At 37.9% G+C, this 22327-nt stretch overlaps 2 protein-coding genes across 2 annotated transcripts in view; one reads left to right on the top strand and one right to left on the bottom strand.

Moving 5' to 3' along the window:
- Positions 1-22327, bottom strand: part of PHYHIPL (phytanoyl-CoA 2-hydroxylase interacting protein like) — a 93351-nt gene that overhangs the window by 1262 nt on the left and 69762 nt on the right. The window contains exons 2-4 of the mRNA XM_061181751.1: positions 10341-10537; positions 8269-8443; positions 4124-4241 (exon numbers count right to left, since the gene is read on the bottom strand). Coding sequence (XP_061037734.1) covers positions 4124-4241; positions 8269-8443; positions 10341-10537 — 490 coding nt within the window. The remainder of the gene's footprint in view (positions 1-4123; positions 4242-8268; positions 8444-10340; positions 10538-22327) is intronic.
- Positions 13554-18416, top strand: LOC133091382 (HAUS augmin-like complex subunit 6). The gene is given in 5 exon segments (XM_061190979.1): positions 13554-13737; positions 15479-16357; positions 16360-16585; positions 16687-17491; positions 17493-18416. Coding segments are annotated over 5 exon segments (3018 nt in total).

Genomic DNA, 22327 nt, shown 5'->3' on the forward strand with positions numbered 1-22327 from the left:
CATATCTATTCTCTACCCTTCTCACCTTCCACTGTGGGCTGGGACTGTATCATCCAGTTCTTCCTGTTCCTTGGTCCCTTTCATTTCAGTTATACTAATGGGAGGCACAGTAAGAGAAACGGAAGGGTATCCCATGCTCTTGGATTGGAAGAATTAATATTGTTAAAATGGCCATACTATCCATAGCCATCTACAGATTTAATGCGATCCCTATCAAGTTACCCATGACATTTTTCACAGAACTAGAACAAATAATCCTAAAATTTATATGGAACCATAAAAGACCCAGAATTGCCAAAGCAATCCTGAGGAAAAAGAACAAAGCTGGAGGCATAACCCTCCCACACTTCAGACAATACTACAAAGCTACAGTAATCAGAACAACATGGTATTGGCACAAAAACAGACATGGATCAATGGAAGAGAATAGAGACCCCAGAAATAAACCCACACACCTACAGTCAATTAATCTTTGACACAGGAGACAAGAATACATAATGGAGAAAAGAGTCTCTTCAGCAAGTGGCGTTGGGAAAGCTCAACAGGCTCATGTAAATCAATGAAGTTAGAACACTGTCTCACACCATACACAAAAATAAATGCAAAGTGGCTTAAAGACTTAAATATAAGACAGGACACCATAAAACTCCTAGAACAGATCATAGGCAAAACATTCTCTGATGTAAATTGTACCAATGCTTTCCTATGTCAGTCTCCCAAGGCAATAGAAATAAAAGCAAAGATAAACAAATGGGACCTAATCAAACTTATAAGCTTTTGCACAGCAAAGGAAACCAAAAACAAAATGAAAAAGACAACCCTCAGAATGGGAAAAAATATTTGCAAACAATGCGACTGACAAGGGCTTAATTTCCAAAATATACAAACAGCTCATACAACTCAACAATAAAAAACAAACAACCCAATCAAAAAATAGGCAGAAGATCTAAATAGACATTTCTCCAAAGAAGCATACAGATGGCCAATAGGCACATGAGCATATGCTCAATGTCACTAATTATCAGAGAAATGCAAAACAAAACTACAATGAGATATCACCTCACACTAGTCAGAATGGCCATCATCAAAATGTCTATAAACAATAAAAGGTGGTGAGGGTGTGGAGAAAAGAGAACCCTTCTACTCTGTTGGTGGGAATATAAATTGGTACAGCCATTATGGAGAACAGTATGGAGGTTCCTTAAAAAACTAAAAATAGAGTTAGCATATGATCCAGCAATCCCACTTCTGGGCATATAACTGGAAAAGATGAAAAAAATATTTTACACCCAAAGACAAAGAAGAAGCCACAACGAGTCGGTAGGAGGGGCACTTCCGTGATATAATCAAATCCCATACCCTTTGGGTGAGAGACCCACAAATTGGAAAATAATTATATCCCAGAGGTTCTCCCACAGTAGTGATAGTTCTGAGCCCCAGGTCAGGCTCCATAGCCTGAGGGTCTGGCATCAGAAGGAGGAGCCTCCAGAGCATTTGGCTTTGAAGGCCAGCAGGGCTTGAGTGCAGGAGCTCCACAGGACTGGGAGAAATAGAAACTGCACTCTTGGAGGGTGCACACAAGATTTCACGTACACTGGGACCCAGAACAAAGCAGTGACTTCACAGGAGCCTGGGCTAGACCACCCTGTGTGGTGTGGAGGGTCTCCTGGGGAGGTGTGGGTTGGCTGTGGTACAGAGGGGGGACAAGGAGACTGGAGGTGGAGGCCCCATAAAATATTGATAGGCACGAGCTCTCCGAGAGGTGGCCATTTTGGCACTGAGACCTGGCTCCACCCAACAGCCTGCAGGCTCCAGTGCTGGGATGCCTCAGGCCAAACAACCAGCAAAGGGGGAACACAGCCCCAACCATCAGCAGACAGGCTGCCTAAAGTTGTACTGAGCTCACAGCCACTTCTAAACACACCCCTTGACATGGCCCTGCCAACCAGAGGGACAACACACAGTTCCACACACCAGTGGGCAGGCACCAGTCCCTCTCTCCAGGAAACCTGCACAAGCCCCTGACCCAAACTCACCCACAAGGGTGCAAACACCAGAAGTAAGAGAAACTACGATCCTGCAGCCTGCGGAAAGGAGACCGCAAACACAGAAAAGTCAGACAAAATGAGATGGCAGAGGAGTATATTCCAGATGAAGGAACAAGATAAAAACCCAGAAGAACAAGTAAGTGAAGTGGAGTTAGGCAATCTTCCCAAAAAATAATTCAGAGTAAAGATGATCCAAGATCTTAGAAAAAGAATGGAGGCACAGATCAAGAAGACACAAGAAATGTTTAACAAGTCCTAGAAGATTTAAAGAAAATCAAGATCCACTGATGCTAAGATGGCTTCAGTTAATAGAGCTTTTTAAAAAAGCAATGTTGAAAAACTGTACCCATGCCTTGGCAAGTATATTTTTTTATGTATATATACTGCAGTATATGTATATATACTGCATCAAAATATAATTTACATGGATTTTACAACTATCATTGAAAATCCAACAAAGGTAAATTTCCTTGTTAGTAAATACATCTTTTATACTAGTATATTAGAATCAATCATACAATATATACAATAATTTTTTTCCATTTTCCATGCTCCCTGTCTTTATCTTTTTTCTTCTTGGAAGAATTTTTGAAGACAGATGGAGCAAATTCTAGAGTATCTAAGGACCTGAAAACAGAAGGTCAATTCCCACCCAAAGGACAGAGAAAAATCAGAGAAATAGTGACCTCCAGTGGCCACCTAAAATAGACACTGGCAATGTTCCGGGAATCTAAACCTAGTACCAAATATGTATTTATTTATTCTATTGATGTATTTATTATTAAACAAAATCGCAACTGTGGATCTTTTTTATTTCTAATTTTACGCTTAACAAATATAAAGAAGTACCTTTTTTGTTAAGTCATATATGGTCATTCCCATTCAACAAAAGACAAGTATAATAATTTGTGTTCTATCTCTCAGCTCATATTCACTTAATTTAGTGAATGGCATCTACTATGAATTATATAGACTCAAGGGTAAATAATTTGCCAGCAAAGAGAATTATGGACTGAACTGTGTATTTATAGGATATTCAAACATAAGGCAGGAATAGTTTTCACGATCAAAATATATCAAAATACATGATATTGCAAAGTACTTAATTTGAAGAACACACATGCCTAAATTCACCTTTCTCTCTTTGATTCTCTTTGCATTTTCCACAGCTTGGAGTTTATTTAGATCTGGAACCATGATCTTGATTTAAGAAAAACTGGAGAGTTATGAAACAAACAAAAAAACCACAACAGAACTTCCTAATTTTTTTTCACATAAAATCCTGTCAAGAATACTTTAGAGTTTACAAAGTGAGATCAAGGCTTTTAAAATGACAAATTATAGGGATTGCTGTGTAAAAGTTGTAGAACCTATATCAATTTAAAAGCTTCAGTCTCACTTTAAAACACACATCTGCCTATTTACTCTCGAAATTTTCTTCTACAAATATGAAAGGGCTATACTACTTGTGACATGGAATTCTTTTGAATTCTTGGAAACTGCTTTCAGGGACAAACATAGGATATCTCAGAAATACTACTGAACACTAGAATTCAAAGGTAAACAAAGGAGATTTCCCTCATGAATAATTAACCCAAGATAATGGCTGAGAGATTTCTACGTAGGCAGAAGCCCGAAAATCCCACGTGACTCACCATGTTTCATGAACCAGTCACCCTTTTATTCTCTCATTTTCAATGACCCACAGGAGGAGGAGAAAATTTAGTAGTTGGTATGAGACAGAAGGTACTGGGTTACTGGGAATTAGAGGAGCGTGTATCTGTACAAGCCAAGCTCATCAACCTTAACCCTGGAGGTTCAAGATCTTCCACTCAAATAGACAGGTAATGGTATTACAAGCGATCACGGAAAGGAATCTAAGTGAAGTGGAAAAAAATCCCATGATCTGATTTTTTCTACTTAATTTTTCTGGGAAATAAAGTCACAGTATAATTATTTTGAGAAGAAAACTAAAAATTGCTATTTCACAGAAGCAGACTCAAGAGAAACCTGAGCCTAGAATTTGGAATGGCACTTAGTAAAGCAAATCAGTATATATATTTTTTGATTCTTACCGAATATAGTCAAAATATTCTTTGTGCTGGTTACGATAAAAAACAGAAAATTTAAGCATCCGTCCTGCAATCACTTCGGCCTTCTCCAACAGTTGTGTTAGATGAACTTTTGAATAGTCTGAAAATAACAAAAAGCAGTCTGTTATTAAAAATACATTATCAAAAGTATCAACTACATGCTTAATAAATTGTAGATTATTAAAATTTACTTTTAGGAAATTCATCTTAGTGAATAGAAAACTGCACTTAAAAAAGAAAACATTCATTGTCGTTGTGTGGCACATTTTTTCTTTCTACAAAAATATTTTTGTTATAGTTTACGGTTGCTTTTATGAATACCCTTGCATTTTTTTCACTCGTTGAAATTAAAGATCCTGAAACCAAAATGTTAAATAAGGAATACAGCCTCTGCATAACCCGAGTAATGTCAATCAGCACCACAGTAGCCTTTCTTCAATCAGCTGATGAATCAAATAAAAGAAGCTTGTAAGCTGCAAGCAATAGCAAATAGAATTTAAAGGAGTAATAATAATAATGTTCATTTAATTTACTCCCTAAATCTATGAGGTTGGCAAGGTAGATTAAGTATGACCATTTTATTGATGCAGAGATTGAGGCTTGTCACAGTTTAATGATTTGCCAAATGTTCATAAAGCTAGTAACTTAGAGACTAGGTCTCTGGCTCCTAGCTGGTAGTTTTTGAGTACACAAGACTTGTGAAAGTTTAAAGCATCTCTCAAAGTAATCTGATCTTTTCACCAACTTATGTTTTGAAAATTGAGGATTGTTGCCAAACTCCTGTACTAGAATCTAAGCAAAAATTTTGGTCTATAAAGATTTTAAGACTTTTCAAACAAAAGCAACCTAGTTGAACTACTCATGGCAGCATAGTTTGTTTACTAACTGCTTCAGTGGCTCAACAAATATTTATTTAGATCAGAACATGATGTACAAGGCATCATGCAAAATTAAATGATCAGGTTAAAAGATAAAAAAAATTATTCTTCTTTCTCTCAAAGAATTCACAGTCTAAGGGAAGAAGTAAATATATAGACAACTATGACTTATTATGGGGTTTCATCTCTCTCATGGATTAGCCTAGAAGTAGTCAGTGGCATTCTGTTTTATTTCCAATACTTTGCACAGTGCATAGCATACAATATGTGCTCAATAAATTTTGAGTGAATTAGATGTCTAGATTAAAAGACAATATATATAAAATAGCTTTCTCAAAATTTACAGAGTCAATGTTATTGATAAAGCTTAGGTGAAACAGGCGCTGAATTATTTTAATAAACTGAAACAACAAACTTTGAGCAGCCTAAGTTCCCCTTAGATTTTACTCATAAAAATAAAAATGCAAAATAATTTATAGAAAAATATTGTGGAACATTTAAAATAAGCTGGCATTTTCCTTATTATTTACCCCATAAATTCCTTAGAAGAATTATGGGATGTATTTGAATAAAAGAGCAATAGGGAGATCAATCTAAAGGAAAGAAAGAAGACAAAAAGGTTTTTCTTTATATACATAGAAATAAAACATGTACTCATGGAGTTATATAGATTATAGAAAAGAGTGAATGTGTGCATCTAGATAGATGGATATTTCTGAACTCTAAATGCCAAAGGTCTTCCTTAAGCTAAAGAAAAAATACTATTTCATGCCTTTCCCTAATGTCAAATGGGGTTTTAGCAGGTAAATAATAGCTCTTTTTTTAAAAAAAATGAACAAATACTATGATGCTGTTTGGTGCTGTCCTATGGAAAATAGCATGTATTAAAATAATGTCAAAAGATACCATGTCTTTTACTGTGTCTACCTCTCTGGTAGGATGCAATAAAAGTAAATGGAAAGATGTGAAACATAAGGTAGATTCCAAGGAGGAATTTTAATTCAGGAAAAAAGTTGAGGGGATATATTAATTCTAATGTGACACACCAAATACAGGTAAACATGAGAATTCTTTACACACTATTAATACAGCATTGAAATCTTTAACTATTTAATTACTGATTACTGGACTATGATATATACCATATTTCATCTATTATAAAATGTATTTTTTTCACATTTTAGCATCTCTGGCATGAGTCTGACAATAAATGTGATAAGAAAAGAGTTCATAGTTTAATTGGCAGTTTAATTTTTTCTTAGCAATACATAAAATGGTGGACCTTATAATCAATGACATCTTAGGAAGAAATATAGTACCAGAGAGATACTATTTTCCTTGCTCTAATACACTGAGATCCTTAGCAATAAAGAATGTTGCAATCCTTAGCAACTTCCTCATAGAATAAACAAAAGGGGTTTGAAGATAAATTCACAGTAACTTAGAACTAAACTCTCATCTGTTCTACATATCCACATGAGAAGTTTTATACTGAGTTTGAAATTAAGAAGAAAACAGAAGATATTGAGATAAAGCAGTAGCTAAGCACATCCTGAGTCTGAAATAAATCTAGTGTGAGGCTATGGGAAAAAAACAGCTGATTTATCTGAAGGATGCCTCAGCTGGGGAAAGTTGCTAGGCAACCTGCAATAGGTGAGGCAAACTGTTTTTATGACTTTTTCTACAAGCTCCTGTGTGTTGAAACAGCCTCTCTCTCTAAGAGACAAAAAGAGTGGATGACAGATGTGTTCAGGTAGAGATATCTTTGTGTCCCTTCACCACCTATTTAAGTGCTCGATAAATGTTTGTTTCTTGAGTGAATGAATTTAAAAAATAGATAAATGCATAAGATGAATGGTAACATTTACAACCCAGTGGGCTATGAAGGTACAGTTCAAGATCAAAGGGGATGGGCTTTCTACATCAGATATCCCAATGCCAAATGGCTATGAGGTACTTTTTTTTTTTTTTAACATCTTTATTGGAGTATGATTGCTTTACAATGGTGTGTTAGTTTCTGCTTTATAACAAAGTGGAAGCAGCTATACATATACATATATCCTCATATCTCCTCCCTCTTGCGTCTCCCTCCCACCTTCCCTATGCCACCCCTCTAGGTGGTCACAAAGCATGGAGCTGATCTCCCTGGGATATGCGGCTGCTTCCCACTAGCTATCTATTTTACATTTGGTAGTGTATATATGTCCATGCCACTCTCTCACTTCGCCCCAGCTTACCCTTCCCCCTCACCGTGTCCTCAAGTCCATTCTCTACGTCTGCGTCTTTATTCCTGTCCTGCCCCTAGGCTCTTCAGAAGCAATTTTTTTTTTTAGATTCCATATATATATGTGTTAGCATATGGTATTTGTTTTTCTCTTTCTGACTTACTTCACTCTGTATGACAGACTCTAGGTCCATCCACCTCACTACAAATAATTCAATTTCGTTTCTTTTTATGGCTGAGTAATATTCCATTGTATATATGTGCCACATCTTCTTTTTCCATTCATCTGTCGCTGGACACTTAGGTTGCTTCCATGTCCTGGCTATTGTAAACAGAACTGCAATGAACATTGTGGTACATGACTCTTTTTGAATTATGGTTTTCTCAGGGTATATGCCCAGTAGTGGGATTGCTGGGTCGTATGGTAGTTCTATTTTTAGTTTTTTAAGGAACCTATGCAGTACTTTCTAATGAAGCAAAGACACACACACACACACTCTCTCTCTCTCTCTCACATGATACTAGTTTAGAGATAGATTATCAGCATTCAAGTGAAAAATCCAGTAACATATCTGCTAGGTAAAGTCATTGCAATCTGCCTCCATTCCCTTAAATTAGAGAATGATGTTCCTGGCTTTTTTCTTTCAAGACTGTGAAAGTAAGAAATGAAAAAAAAAAAAGAGGAAGGCAAAAGCTCTCTCTCTCTCAAAATGAATCTCAAAATATGCTGAGTATATTTTTATACTGCATCAATTTTTATTTGCAAAGCCTTTACTTTGAAAAATCAGACTGTGCATGTAGCACAGAAGTAATTTTATGCCATTACACAGTTTTTGCTGAGAACCTCCGCTCCTTCTAATCAATTTGTTCTGTCACACGATGCTACTGGCAATGCAAAAATGACCAATGCAATACATATCACTTCATAATTATAAAAAAGAATGTATTTTCTATAATTAGTTTTCCAGGAACTATTAAATAAGGTGTTTTTTTTTTTTCCCTGTATTTGTACCCAGTTCTCTTACCTGCTGTGCAGAATTCTATAATTTCACTCCATTCAGACACAACATAATCACCATCAACTTGTTTTGAGGCGGTCTGCACTGCTACTGTATACTCAGTTCTTGGGCTCAAAAACCAGTGTCCACGGACAGTCATCGGCAAGGGAACAGCTTTTGCCACCAGTTTTGTTGGAACATCCTAAGAAAGGAAGAAAGAAAAGTAGAAAGAAAGGAAGGAAGGGAGGGAGGAAGGAAATGAATTAATTTAGTAGTATAACTTGAATCAATTGTAAACAATGTAGAGTAACTTATTAAATTCCTGGCTGATGACACAAGTTTCCTTTTTAAAGATATTTAGCAATTACTATATTCAAATCTCTTACTCTTCAGATGTAAAAATTAAGTCCCAATTTGATCAAGAGACATGCCAAGATCATACAGCTAAGCTAATGACATAAATGTACTTGGATTTGTTTACTTGATTTCTAGTATAATGTTATTCTCTGTACACTCCTTAATATGCTCCTTAAAATGCAATATTCTAATCCTAAATGATAAAACAATACAAAAACAGAAACATGAAATAAAAATTCAACAGATTTAGCATTTTAAAATATTATATTTGTTTAATATATACTACACAATAATTTTATCAGAGTAGCCCATTACTAAATATTTTATATGTGAAGGGACAGAATGTTTTTTAAATAAATATTTTTAAATGATTCAGTTTTACATACAAATGAGGTAACATTTGCTTTACTTGTATTCAAGTATGGAGCCTATGGGTCACAGAAAAGTTTAGGTATTTTTAAACAATGATTAATAAGGTAAATAAACCTGCTAGTTGAGTATTCACTATATTTCCAAAGATATGGTATTCTAAGTGTGGAATGAAGAAAGGGGGTCAAATCTTGACTCCTCACCATTTAATACTAAATATTTCAAAGCTAATTTAAGAAAGCAAATGTCAGCAAAGAGGATATCCAACACTAGAAGGAATAATTAAAATTGGAACATGGGAAAATAATGGCATCAATCTTGTTCTCTCTATCACACTTATCTGTGTGTATAAGCCTCACTTACCATTAGTATGTGTGATTACACATCTAGTAAAATGCATAATTTCCAGACAAGATAAGACAATTCTTCCAAAAGATTTGCCAAGTTAAAATTTAGTATCAATATTAAAATAAGATCAGTTTCATATCAGTGAAAATACTGAAACATAAGAAAGAATTCTTAAGCCAGATAACTATTATCCTCTCTACAGCTACTTCTGAAGAGAGGTATGTATCAGAAAAGATATGTGGTAAGCAGACAGGTAAGAGAATAAATATCAGAGAATTGTTACATGTCTAAAACACCTAAAGGTTAATTTTTATTCTCAAACCATAAAATAAAATTGACCACATAAAGCAATTTTCAGCCCTTAAGTATTCTAACAAATATCCTACAGTTTATAAGCTGCCATCACATTCTCCATTTGGCAGTTATTACAGGGAACAACGTGTGCTTCAGTGGAAAACTATGAATTGTTTACAGCACACTCTTCTGGCTATCTTCTGATTTTGTGGAATCTATTTTACAACTCTGTAATTTGTAGACAACTGATAACAATTCAGTTATTCTTGTCTAAGTACATGCAAGTGAATTTTGCCCAGTGGAAGTAAAACCCTCCTCGCCTGCCCTTGCTCTTCCCCCACCCCATACCAGTTCTGCCTCCACTTAAACATTTATTTCAATATCCTGATCCATAAAAATGTCTTTTTCTGGATCATCCTTTGAATTGGCTGTAGTACCTCATTAATGTGTTAAAGAAAACCTTTAACACATGTTAATTTTTATGTTTGTATGAGAGTCAAGATTTCAGCTTTCCCAGAAAAAAATGTATTTTACCCATATATTTGGCATTTCATTTTCTTACACAATTTCTTGAAGGAATAGGGCTTTTAAATGACATATAATTTTTATTCTTCTCAATGTCAAATATATCATATTAGTAATTAATAGAACATTATTCCTTCTTTCAAAATGTCCTCATACTTAGAAAGTTTTAAGATACAAATGTATATAAGGATGTGTTAGAATTTTACCTTGTGTTTAAATTTATTGGAGTTCTTGTTCTCTTTCTTATTGAGGTCAATGAAATAGTGTGTAATACGGTCTTTTGATTTTGAATCCATTTCCCATGAAATCTTGAATGAGTCACATGTAATGTTGCTTATTTTGATGTTATGTGGTACGGGAAGTTCTTCCATCTCTGCTATGCCACTGTCTTGTGATTTGTTCCCTGCAAGAAAACAATGCACAGATAATTTCCAACTAATGGATTTTTTCTAGTTTGCAAGACCATTAGCTGTGTACCTGTTTCTGAACTCACCTAATTACTAAATTTGAGATTTCATTTTGTTCATGAAGTAATTTGAGTGTTAATGATAGTAAAACTATCATTATAAGATCATATTACCAACAAAATGCATAAATGAATTAGTCCTTATCACCTCTACGTTTTCAATTCCTTTTCCAATTTCTGCATTCACAGAAATAAAAACAAGAACACTGGTGATCCATCTTTCTAATCTACGAAAGATTAGCCTTACATGGTAGGTTCTACTGAAAGGCCCCAAGCGACCATTTTTCTTACATGACCGATCGATTCTTCTCTAAAGTAATACTAGGTGTTTTAAGCCAGATGAAATCAGAAATGTTGATAATGAAATGAAACAGTCCAGTCAAATAAAGGGAATGTTTCTTTAAAAAAAATCTGAGGTATCAGTGAGTCTATAAAAATTGCTCTCCCTTCCCCCTTTTGGAAATTTATATATAGAAATAGCATGTAATGTTTATGCTACATACATAAATAATATCAAAGACCATTCTCTTAACAGTTACACTATGTCAAGGATTACTCTAGGAATCTTCTAGGAATCTTTTTACCTGTTGTATCTTCCTAAATTTAATTTTGAAAGCTGAAACAATAGATAAGGTTAAAAGAAAGAAAATGACTGCCATGTTGATTGATATCATTAAAATCTTGAAGAACGCATCTGACGTCTAGTTACTTTACAGACTATGTCCTACATTTCCAATTAGAGAAAATGTTATCACTTTGGCTAATATTATAGAGCAGAATATGATGGATGACAGGACAAAAAGAGAAAATATAGACTTGCCAAGTTTGTTTCATATGTAGGAAAGACATACTGAGTGAAATTTTACTCCACTTCTCCTTCCTATGTTCCCTTCCCCAAAGCCAACATAAAATTCAGTGCCCAAGAAAAAAAAGTGTAATTGTTATTTATATTATAAAAGTTGTAGGTCATAAATCAGCTACATAATTTGTTCCTTAAAAGGATAAACAGGGACTTCCCTGGTGGCACAGTAGTTAAGAATCTGCCTGCCAATGCAGGGGACATGGGTTCGATCCCTGGTTCAGGAAGATCCCACATGCCGCGGAGCAACTAAGCCTGTGTGCCACAGCTACTGAGCTTGCACTCTAGAGCCCCTGAGCCACAACTACTGAGCCTGCGTGCCATAACTACTGAAGCCCACGCACCTAGAGCCCATGCTCCGCAACAAGAGAAGCCACCGCAGTGAGAAGCCCGCACACCGCAATGAAGAGTAGCCCCTGATCGCCACAACTAGAGAAAGCCCGCGTGCAGCAATGAAGACTCAACAGAGCCAAAAATAAATAAATAAAAAATAAATAAATTAAAAAAAAAGAATAAACAAATCTTGATTGACAATACCTGAAAGGAACAACAATCAATGTAGCAACACCTTCCACTTCCATATTAGCTTGTGCTCTCTGCCCCCACACTCCCATCTCAATTACTGATATAAATCTTTTGATATTCCCAGTCTTATTAAATCATTCACCTATGTTCTCTCATCCCAAGCTGTGTTGTGGCCAGAGGAACCCGATGACAGTCAAAGACTAATTTCGAAATAACTGAAGTTCTTTATTGTCATTTCTTGAACAATATTTCAAAAAATCCTTCTTTCTTCTCTCATGTACTCCCTCACACCCAGGCTTTCCCAGATTCCCACTCCATAAAGCTCCCAGAAAAATTACTCCCTCACCCTTTTTTCCCTCCCCACCCGCTCTCGAAGAATCCCAAAATTGCTTCCTGCTAAAGCCTTTCATAAGTCAAGTGTAGGGAAGAAACAAAGTGGAATCTCTTTAGTGGCCTTGGGAAAGGGAAAGGCAATAAATATACAAACAGTAATTTTTGTTCTATTTATAAAAGCTCACATTTTAACCTATTATTCTGACTGCAGTTATCTTTAAAATGTAAGCAACGTTAAATGAAAAACTTTCTGGACTAATAGAAATTTCTGTACAAATTATATGCATTATGAGGAGGAATCAAGATGCCTGAGGAGTAGAATGTGGAGCTCACCTCCTTCCACAAACACATCCAAAAAACATCTTCAAGTGGAACAATTTGCACAGAACATCTACTGAACACTGGCAGAAGACCTCAGACTTCCGAAAGGGCAAGAAAACCTCCACATAACCAGGTAGGACAAAAGAAAAAAAAAAAGAAAAAAAAAAGAAAAAGGAGTCGGGATGGGACCTGTGCCGCAGGGAGGGAGTTGTGAAGGAGGAAAGGTTCTCGCACCCTAGGAAGTCCCCTCACCGGCAGGGAGATCAGCCTGGACTTCAGAGCCTCTGAGGAGAGTGCAGCAACCAGTTTGCGGAAGGCAAAACCTAGTGACCTACTGCCATCCTGTGCTCCCCAGCCTGAGATGCTCATCCACTGGTATGGGCGGGGGCTGCGTGCTGAAGCTTGGGCTTCAGAGGTCAGACCCAGGGAGAGGAACAGCGTTGCCTGTGGGGAGACAGCCTGAAGAGGCTGGACTGTGGCAACTGAGGGTGTACTTGGAAGAACCTGGGCGTGCCAGAGGGGCAAGGCACCATTACTGGGGGGTGCACGAGGACAGGGGTGGGACTGCCATAGGAGCTTCTTTCCCTGCGTGCATGCTCTCAGGCAACAGAACACCAACTATATGAGCTCTTGGGGTGGGCATGAGCTGTCACCATCATCGTGGGCTCCAGAAGTGGGCATGGGCCGCTACTGAAACTAGGGGACCTGTGAGCAGGCACCAATTGCTGTCCCCACTGTCCTGGGGGTGAGTGGGCCCTGCCGCAGCTAGGAGACCTGGGAACAGAAGCTAGTTGCTGCCCCTGCCGTATGGGGAGCACGCACGGGGGGTGAGCAGGCACCAATCACTGCCCCTGCTGTCCCAGGAATGCGTGGGCCGTAGCCACCACTGGGAGACCCAGGAGCAGGTGCCAATCGATGCCCCTGCTGTCCTGGGGGCGCATGGCCAGTGCTGCCACTGAAAGACCCATGGTTGGGGGTGGACCCCTGCCCCTGCCATACCAGGAGAGCATACAAGGGCCGCTGCACCTATGCACCCCATATCAAGGGGATAATGGCCAGTACACACTGACGAAAGAGGCAGAAAGCATCCAAACTAAAAGTAGCCCCTCAATTCTGGACAAGATGGAGGAGTAGAAGAACTTGAGCTCACCTCCTCTTACAAAAACACCAAAATCACAACTAACTGCTGAACAACCATCAACAAAAAAGACTGGAACCTACCAAAAAAAAAATTTTACACCCAAAGACAAAGAAGAAGCCACAACAAGTCGTAGGAGGGGCGCTTCCGCGATATAATCAAATCCCATACCCTTTGGGTGAGAGACCCACAAATTGGAAAATAATTATATCCCAGAGGTTCTCCCACAGTAGTGATAGTTCTGAGCCCCAGGTCAGGCTCCATAGCCTGAGGGTCTGGCATCAGAAGGAGGAGCCTCCAGGGCAGTTGGCTTTGAAGGCCAGCAGGGCTTGAGTGCAGGAGTTCCACAGGACTGGGAGAAACAGAAACTGCACTCTTGGAGGGTGCACACAAGATTTCACGTACACTGGGACCCAGAACAAAGCAGTGACTTCACAGGAGCCTGGGCTAGACCACCCTGTGTGGTGTGGAGGGTCTCCTGGGGAGGTGTGGGTTGGCTGTGGTACAGAGGGGGGACAAGGAGACTGGAGGTGGAGGCCCCATAAAATATTGATAGGCACGAGCTCTCCGAGAGGTGGCCATTTTGGCACTGAGACCTGGCTCCACCCAACAGCCTGCAGGCTCCAGTGCTGGGATGCCTCAGGCCAAACAACCAGCAAAGGGGGAACACAGCCCCAGCCATCAGCATACAGGCTGCCTAAAGTTGTACTGAGCTCACAGCCACTTCTAAACACACCCCTTGACATGGCCCTGCCAACCAGAGGGACAACACACAGTTCCACACACCAGTGGGCAGGCACCAGTCCCTCCCTCCAGGAAACCTGCACAAGCCCCTGACCCAAACTCACCCACAAGGGTGCAAACACCAGAAGTAAGAGAAACTACGATCCTGCAGCCTGCGGAAAGGAGACCGCAAACACAGAAAAGTCAGACAAAATGAGATGGCAGAGGAGTATATTCCAGATGAAGGAACAAGATAAAAACCCAGAAGAACAAGTAAGTGAAGTGGAGTTAGGCAATCTTCCCAAAAAATAATTCAGAGTAAAGATGATCCAAGATCTTAGAAAAAGAATGGAGGCACAGATCGAGAAGACACAAGAAATGTTTAACAAGTCCTAGAAGATTTAAAGAACAAACACAGATGAACAATACAATAACTGGAATGAAAAATACACTAGAAGGAATCTATAGTGGAATAAATGAGGCAGAAGAATGGGTAAGTGAGCAGTATCAGAGACCTCTGGGGCAGCATTAAATGCAATAAATTCACATTATAGGGGTCCCAGAAGGAAAAGAGAAAGAGAAAGGTCCAAGAAATTATTTGAAGAGATTATAGCCAAAAATTTCCCTAACGTGGGAGAGGAAACATTCAGTCTCAAAAGGATAGAGTCCCATGCAGGATAAACACAAGTAGCAACAGGCCAAGACACATGTTAATCAAATTAACAAAAATTAAAGACAAAGAAAAAATATTAAAAGCAACATGAGAAAGCACAAATAACATACAAGGGGTGGTGACTTCTCTTTGGCCGCTGTGCAGTACTACCGTTAGAGGCTCTAATTCCCTGAGACTTTAGAGTCTCAGGCCACTTGAGGCATGTGAGGTGAAATGGTTCCGGGCGAGAGGATCAGGTGGTGGCAATGGAGGGGCCGCTGCCATCTCAGGATGCCCGTAGGGAAAAAGCCTGAGGGGCCCTCTCAGTCGTTGGAGACTGCGCTTTCTTCCTTTGCTGGGCCCTGCCTACCGCGAAGGTGAGTTCGGCCTGGGTCACTTCTTTCGAGAATGAGCATCTCTGGATGTATCTGCAGGCACTTAGCTTCGAGCCGGGCTCAGCGACTGTAGCCGGTGGAAGGATCGTGTCGCACACGCACCTCGGAGTGAACATGTTTGACAAGTTGAACAGTGATGCCTTTCAGATAGCTTCTTATTTTTTGTTTCAAACGCTTGACCAGTCTCTCACTAAAGAAGTTTTCAAACTTTGTTGGCCTCCATTTGACCAAAAAAGTGATACTGAATTCCGGAAACATTGCTGTGAATGGTTAAAAAAGATTTCTGCTGAATGTGGAAGTAGCTTTCCTCAAGTTGTTGGTTCACTATTTCTTTCTCCTGGTGGTCCTAAGTTTATTCATCTGATGTATCACTTTGCAAGATTTGTTGCAATAAATTATATAAAAACCCATTCTAAAAATTCTTCTGTACATTTTACATAGACATTTAACGTAAAGCCACAAGATTTGTGCAAGTGCATTGCCCGATGCCATGCAGCACGTAACAGATTTTTAGAAATTTTGCAAAGAGAAGATTGTGTTACCCGAAAATACCAGGAAAATGCACAATTGTCAGTTAAACAAATACGAAATTTGAGATCAGAATGTATAAGACAGCAAAACCAAATTAAAAAAATGGAACCCTATGATGACCAAAGTAATATACAAGAGAAAATTCAAAAGGTTTGGTCTTTGTGGGCTTCAGTGAATGAAACACTCACGGCTTTGGAAAAAGAGAGAGTTGTTAGTTCAGTCCTTAGTCTTGTTAACCAATATACTTTAGATGGAACTAATGTTGCTATCAGTATTCCAAGGCTCTTGACAAAATTGAGAAACAAATGTGTCAGCTGCACACAGGAAATGTTTAAGAGGCTGGAAAATTGAATCTCTTAACAGTTATTCAGTTATTAAATGAAGTCTTGAAAGTAATGAAATATGAACATTGTCAGGCTAACCAAGCAAGACTGACAATAGACCTTCACTTCCTTGAAAAAGAGACCAAATTTCAGAGAGAAAGACTGTCAGATCTGAAGCATATGAGGTATAAAATAAAAGAAGATCTCACAACCATAAGACATTCTATTGTTGAAAAACAAGAAGAATGGCATAAAAATTGGAAAGAATTTCTCGGCCTCCTTTCAGTCTAATTAAAGGTTGGACTCCAGCTGTGGATCTTTTATCACCTATATCTACCCTTTCATTTGATCCTGCCTCAGAAGAAGCATATGTGAAGAGTATTCTTTTGCAGCACCCTGCTTCACTTCCAGATACACCTAAGCAACATACCCAGGAAAATGATTGCAGAAGGGCAAGTGATATACCAGAAACTAAATGTGATCTAGCCAACAGCCCTGCTTCTTTCCTGCTGCAGCCCATTTCACCATCACATAGAAACAGTGTTACACTACTTGAAAAGGACACAAAGTCCACAACTCCAAGAGAGAAAAATGAAACAGTTTCTAAGAAAACACCAGAATTTGAAGCGGAAGACTCTTCATCATCAAATATTGCAAAGAGTAGTGCATTTGGAGGGTCTCTGCCAGCTAAAAAAAGTGATCCATTCCAAAAAGAGCAAGATCATCTGGTAGAAGAGGTTGCAAGGGCAGTTTTAACTGATTCACCACAGCCTTCTAAAGGAAAAGAAGTAATATTAGAGGAACTAATTGACTCTCTAGTTTCTAACCCATTCTTAACAAGGAATCAAATCCCCTGAACTCCAGAAAACTTGATAAGTGAAAGCAGGAGCTCATGGAGAAAAGCTGTTAAAATAGAAGATAACAGAAGTACAGAACCAATGCAAATGGATACTGAACATACAGAAGTATTGCCAGAATCCTTACCTGTGGTGCATAATCAAAAAGAGTTTAACATGGCCAGTTTTTTCTCAGCAACCACTGTGTCCGATTCTAGCCATTCTCATTTGCCTGAAGAGAAAGTTTTTTCAGATTTGCCTCAAGTGTGTGCTTCAGAAACCTGTGCTGACCAGTTGCACAGGTGAACCAACAACACAAAATCTGTCAGATTTGTTAAATAAGGACATAATTTGTAAGCAAGATTTGGAATGTACAGCTTTACAGAACAAGCTTTTAGAAACTAGCCAAATAGAGACATTCTCCCCTGCTGTAGGCAATAGGAGAGATGTGATAGGTAGCAGTGAAGAAGAGTATATTAAAATATCAGACCACTCGAAAGCTTCTTACAAAGATCTTTCCATGCATAAAAGTATGTTATGGAACTCTTTTCAGATATCAAGTGGAATTACTTCCAGTTTTAAAGATAGTGATTTTGGCACATTACATGAAACTCTTCCATAAGAAGTTGGTCACTTAAGTCTTAATAGCGCCAGTAGTACAGAGGCCAATTTTAAACTGGAACCAAATAGTCCTATGCACAGTGGCATTTTCCCAGAAGGTGTTGTGGGAGGAAGACAGAATACTCCAGAATCAGACTTTAATTTACAGGCTACTTGCAGTGGATATGAGGCTCTGAAGAAATCTCTGTCCAAGCAAAGGGAAGAAATTTGCCTCTCTAATCCTGAAACACTTGAAAGACACAAACCAGAATTGAGCCTTACTTCCCAATACACGCAAACTGATGATATGCTTAACTTTTTGGGCACTCATGATTTGCACATTGACTATACAAAACCATCTTCACGCATGTCCCTTGGTGAAAGAAAACGGTCTCTTTCACCACTAATTAGGTTTTCTCCAGTGGAACAAAGATTGAGAACCACAATACCATGTAGTCTTGGAGAACTTCTACCTAATTTAACAGTCAATTTTGCTGAAGAAGAAATCCTGAATAAGAGGCTTGATGCAAAAGAATCTCCATCTGACTTGAAAGATGAAGCAGTAGCCCAGTCAATTTAACTATGATGAACTTAAGTTGAAGCAATGTCACAGGATAAAAACTGATTTGTAATTTAAATACACATTGGAAGTGTAACTGTTTTTCAAGGTCTAAAAAAGTCTTAAATAATGCTTTTTAGCCCTCTCTACTGATTTTAGGTAAGGAGAGCATGTTTGGATTTTCTCTCTCTGTATGGATATGGGGTTGAAATGTGAAGTATTTGGAAAGCAAACAAGTTATGAGAAGCCATTTTGGTTTCTTGCATAATCTTGTAAGCATGAAGTAAACGGCAAAGTATTAGGTTAACTAATTCATTATGTTCTAATTTCAGGTAATTAACATACGGATGAGTAGTTTTTGATGTGTTTTATTAAGTGGTTAACTTAATATCCATTGGATATACTGATCTTTCTTTTTAGGGAAATAAACAACTTTTATTGTTTCTTTTTAGAACATTCTGGTACTAAACAAAAAAAGTAAGGAAAGTAATGCTTTGGGGTGTATAATCAAAATGACAATATTTAAGTTTGGGAAAGCTCTAAAGAGGCTTAATGATTATTCAGGTAGGTTGATCCCGAAAAATGATGTTTGATGGAATAAAGTGCATGTGACGATAGTGAAGACTGGAGCGGAATGAATTTAGAAAAAAGGAAAAAGGTGGAAGATGACTAGATACTTTTGAGGGACACTATAAATCCATTCAGTGAGTTGTATAGCAGTTTTATATTTAGTCTAATTTAGACTTTGAGAATTTAATTCTAGTTTTTTATTTTAACAGAAAAAATGTAAATTAAAAAATTAGTCTGTGTTTGGTTTTTTTTGGAGGGCCACTGTTTTGGGGGAAGGGAGCTAATTTTTTTTTTTAATTTTTAAATTTTTAAAAATTTTTTGTTGGAGTATGGTTGCTTTGCAATGTTGTGTTAGTTTCTGCTGCACAGTGAAGTGAATTGGCCATAATCATACACACATCCCCTCCCTCTTGGGCCTCCCTCCCCCCCACCCCCATCCCACCCAACTGGGCCATCACAGAGTGCTGAGCTGAGCTCCCTGTGCTATACAGCAGGTTAAGGGAGCTAATTTTGATTGTTACTTTCCTCCTCAAAAACCATCAGTTCCCCACTGCCTACAGAACAGCTTCAAATTAACTTCAGAAAATTGAATTTGGGGTTAAATAACTTGTTCAGTGTTACACAGCTAAGTCAGTGGTGAAGCTAGGATTTGACCCTATTTTCCTTCCTTAATATACCAACAAGACCTCCTAGAAGTAACTAAAGGGCCAGGATGTAGGATATGGCTGCAAGAGTGGGCCTTCTGTACTCTAAATGGGAGTCAGATGTGAGGCCTCTTATACAGTGTCCTGCATCATGTAGTCAGACCCCCTGGCCAAGAAACGGGCTTGTCTTTAGCATCCAAGTGAATACATGCCATTGCCCTCTGCGAACCAGGAGGTTAAGCACACTCTGGAAGCGTGATAGCACCTACAGCACCCCTGTGTCTAGCCTCAACTCTTAACCATCACAGCCTTGTCCAATTTGCCAAGAAACTGGCAAAAAGAGGAGAAAAGTTTTAGGGAAGAGTTCTGGAAGTGGATGGGCTTAATAGTTCATCTTCCCTCACTCATTTTGGCTTACTTTCTCTGTGTTGCTTGTTTGATCCAAGTTTGAAGGCCAGTCTTTTTTTTGTGAGAAAAGACAGAAGAAAACCACAAATAACTACCTTCTTTGCAGTGGAAAAGAAAGAGGAAGAAAAAAGCTTCTCCTAAGGTGCCATATTCTTTTATTAGTTAATAGAACAAATAGGGACTCTGTAAGTCTACTGGGAAACTATCCTCTAGTCTTAAGAAACCTAGTATCGGTAAATCCAAAATTAACACATTAAGGAGAAGGTAGAGCTATCATATTAGCATCTACAAAGTGCCAGAGCTATTCCTGGATACTTAATAATACATATTATATCATTTAATTCTTACACCTCTGTAAGATAGTGATATTGTACCTATTTTACAGGTAATGATACCAAAGCTAGGGAGCTTAAATTACTTGTCTAAGATGGACTCGAGGAATTACCTGGGATACATCTTAAAAAAACGCATATTCTGTAGGTCTAAAATGAGGATTAGAAATCTGCATTTTAAATAGCTTCCCTGGTAATTCTTTGGCTCAATAAAAAGCTTGAGAGCCACTGCTAGGGGATACAGATTCACATTTAGCCCTGGGGTATCTTAAAGAAGCTAGGTACACTATTACATACATACTGCTTTAGAGATTTTAGTTCTCTGATGAGGAAGCTGAAGTTCACCCATAAGTGTGGGCCCTGAATTATTGAGAATCAAAAGATCAAAATATCTTTGGATATTAATGGATTTACAAAAACCACACTGCTGTTAAGTGAGTCATACCTGTGATAGGCTGAGAGTTTTTGGCATTCTTCCCTGTCCTTTGTATGCCAGTAGTATAAACAAAAGTATATTAAATCTGTCACTTTCTCCTAAACCATTTTGATTATGACTTACTGCCTTCAGCCTCTTCCTTATCCAATATTGCCTGCATACCTGCCTTTTGACCTTAAGGGACTGCTTTGACCATATCACTTCTTTGTTTAAAATTCCACTGACGGTTCATTGTTAATTCCAGAATCCAGTTCAAATTTAAAGGCATATAAGGTCTCCTCCATAGATTGCTCTTTTCCCCCTTCCACTGTGATCTCCTTTTTTTTTTTACTGAAATGCTTTGGTGGGCATGCGTCTTTAAAAATCTTAATTCACAGTTCTGAAGCTGGAATATCCTACCTTCATCTCCCAGCCTTTCACAGTTATAGTTGTCCTTTAGGGTTCAGAACAAATCTCACTTCACCTTGAAGTCTTAATCTTTTATCCATGGGACTGTCCCTTCTCTGAAATCTCCTATGGCTTGTGTTAACTTTTATTCACTTAGTATTTTTCATTTATTGCTTTTATTGTATTTTTTCATGATTGTATGTGATTTCTCCAATTGTATTGATTAAATACATACAGACATACATACTTATGTAGATGTGTGTGTGGGGTGTGTCCATATATACATATACTCCAAGGGCCATAGATCATCCTTAGCAGATATTGAAGTACTGGAGTTGTTTTCTTTGCCTTCTGTGTGATGGAATTCAAGTAATGGTAAAGAGGGAGGGCTACTTTATTGCTGTAAGAGTACTTTTTCTCATTACATTCACAGCAGAATATACCTTATTTTATTCACTATTCATAAGATGGAGGTGTGTAAACTGACTTCTCTGTCAGTTTGAAACTTTAGATAATGCCCCTATGTCCTAATTGTTTTAAATGTTTAAAGAGGACAAGCATATAATGTTGCTTAACATGAAAAATGTTACCAAGTGGAATAAAGACTATTCATTGTTAAAGAAAATCAATTTGGGGGAATTTAATTGAAAACAAAAATATAAGTATTTTGAAACCATACTTTACCATGTGTTTCTTAACCCTGATCTATGGAGTCAATTTTATTTAATTCTTGAGACCTGTATAAAAGGAAACTCTCTACTCTGAGTATACTAAAATTAAAGAAAATATATTTAAGGACATTTTCCTCAATGTAAAGAAAGTATTTGCTAAAGTAAAATTCTCTTTCACATTAAGTTGCAGATACATAGTTGATATACCTTTCGCCTTATGCACTGTGAATGTTAAACCCACAACCTGAATTTAAAATATTTGTGAATCCTCCATGGGACTATTTGTAAATGTTTTACATACTAGTTTTGAATAAACATTCAGCATTATACCAAAAACAAACAAACAAACAAAAAAAACCATACAAGGGAACTCCCATAAGGTTATCAGCTGATTTTTCAGTAGAAACTCTGCAGGCCACAAAGGAGTGGCACAATATATTTACAACCAAGAATATTCTACCCAGCAAGGCTCTCGTTCAGATTC

This window comes from Eubalaena glacialis, chromosome 1 (assembly GCF_028564815.1).
Source record: "Eubalaena glacialis isolate mEubGla1 chromosome 1, mEubGla1.1.hap2.+ XY, whole genome shotgun sequence".
NCBI classification, from domain to species: Eukaryota; Metazoa; Chordata; class Mammalia; order Artiodactyla; family Balaenidae; genus Eubalaena; species Eubalaena glacialis.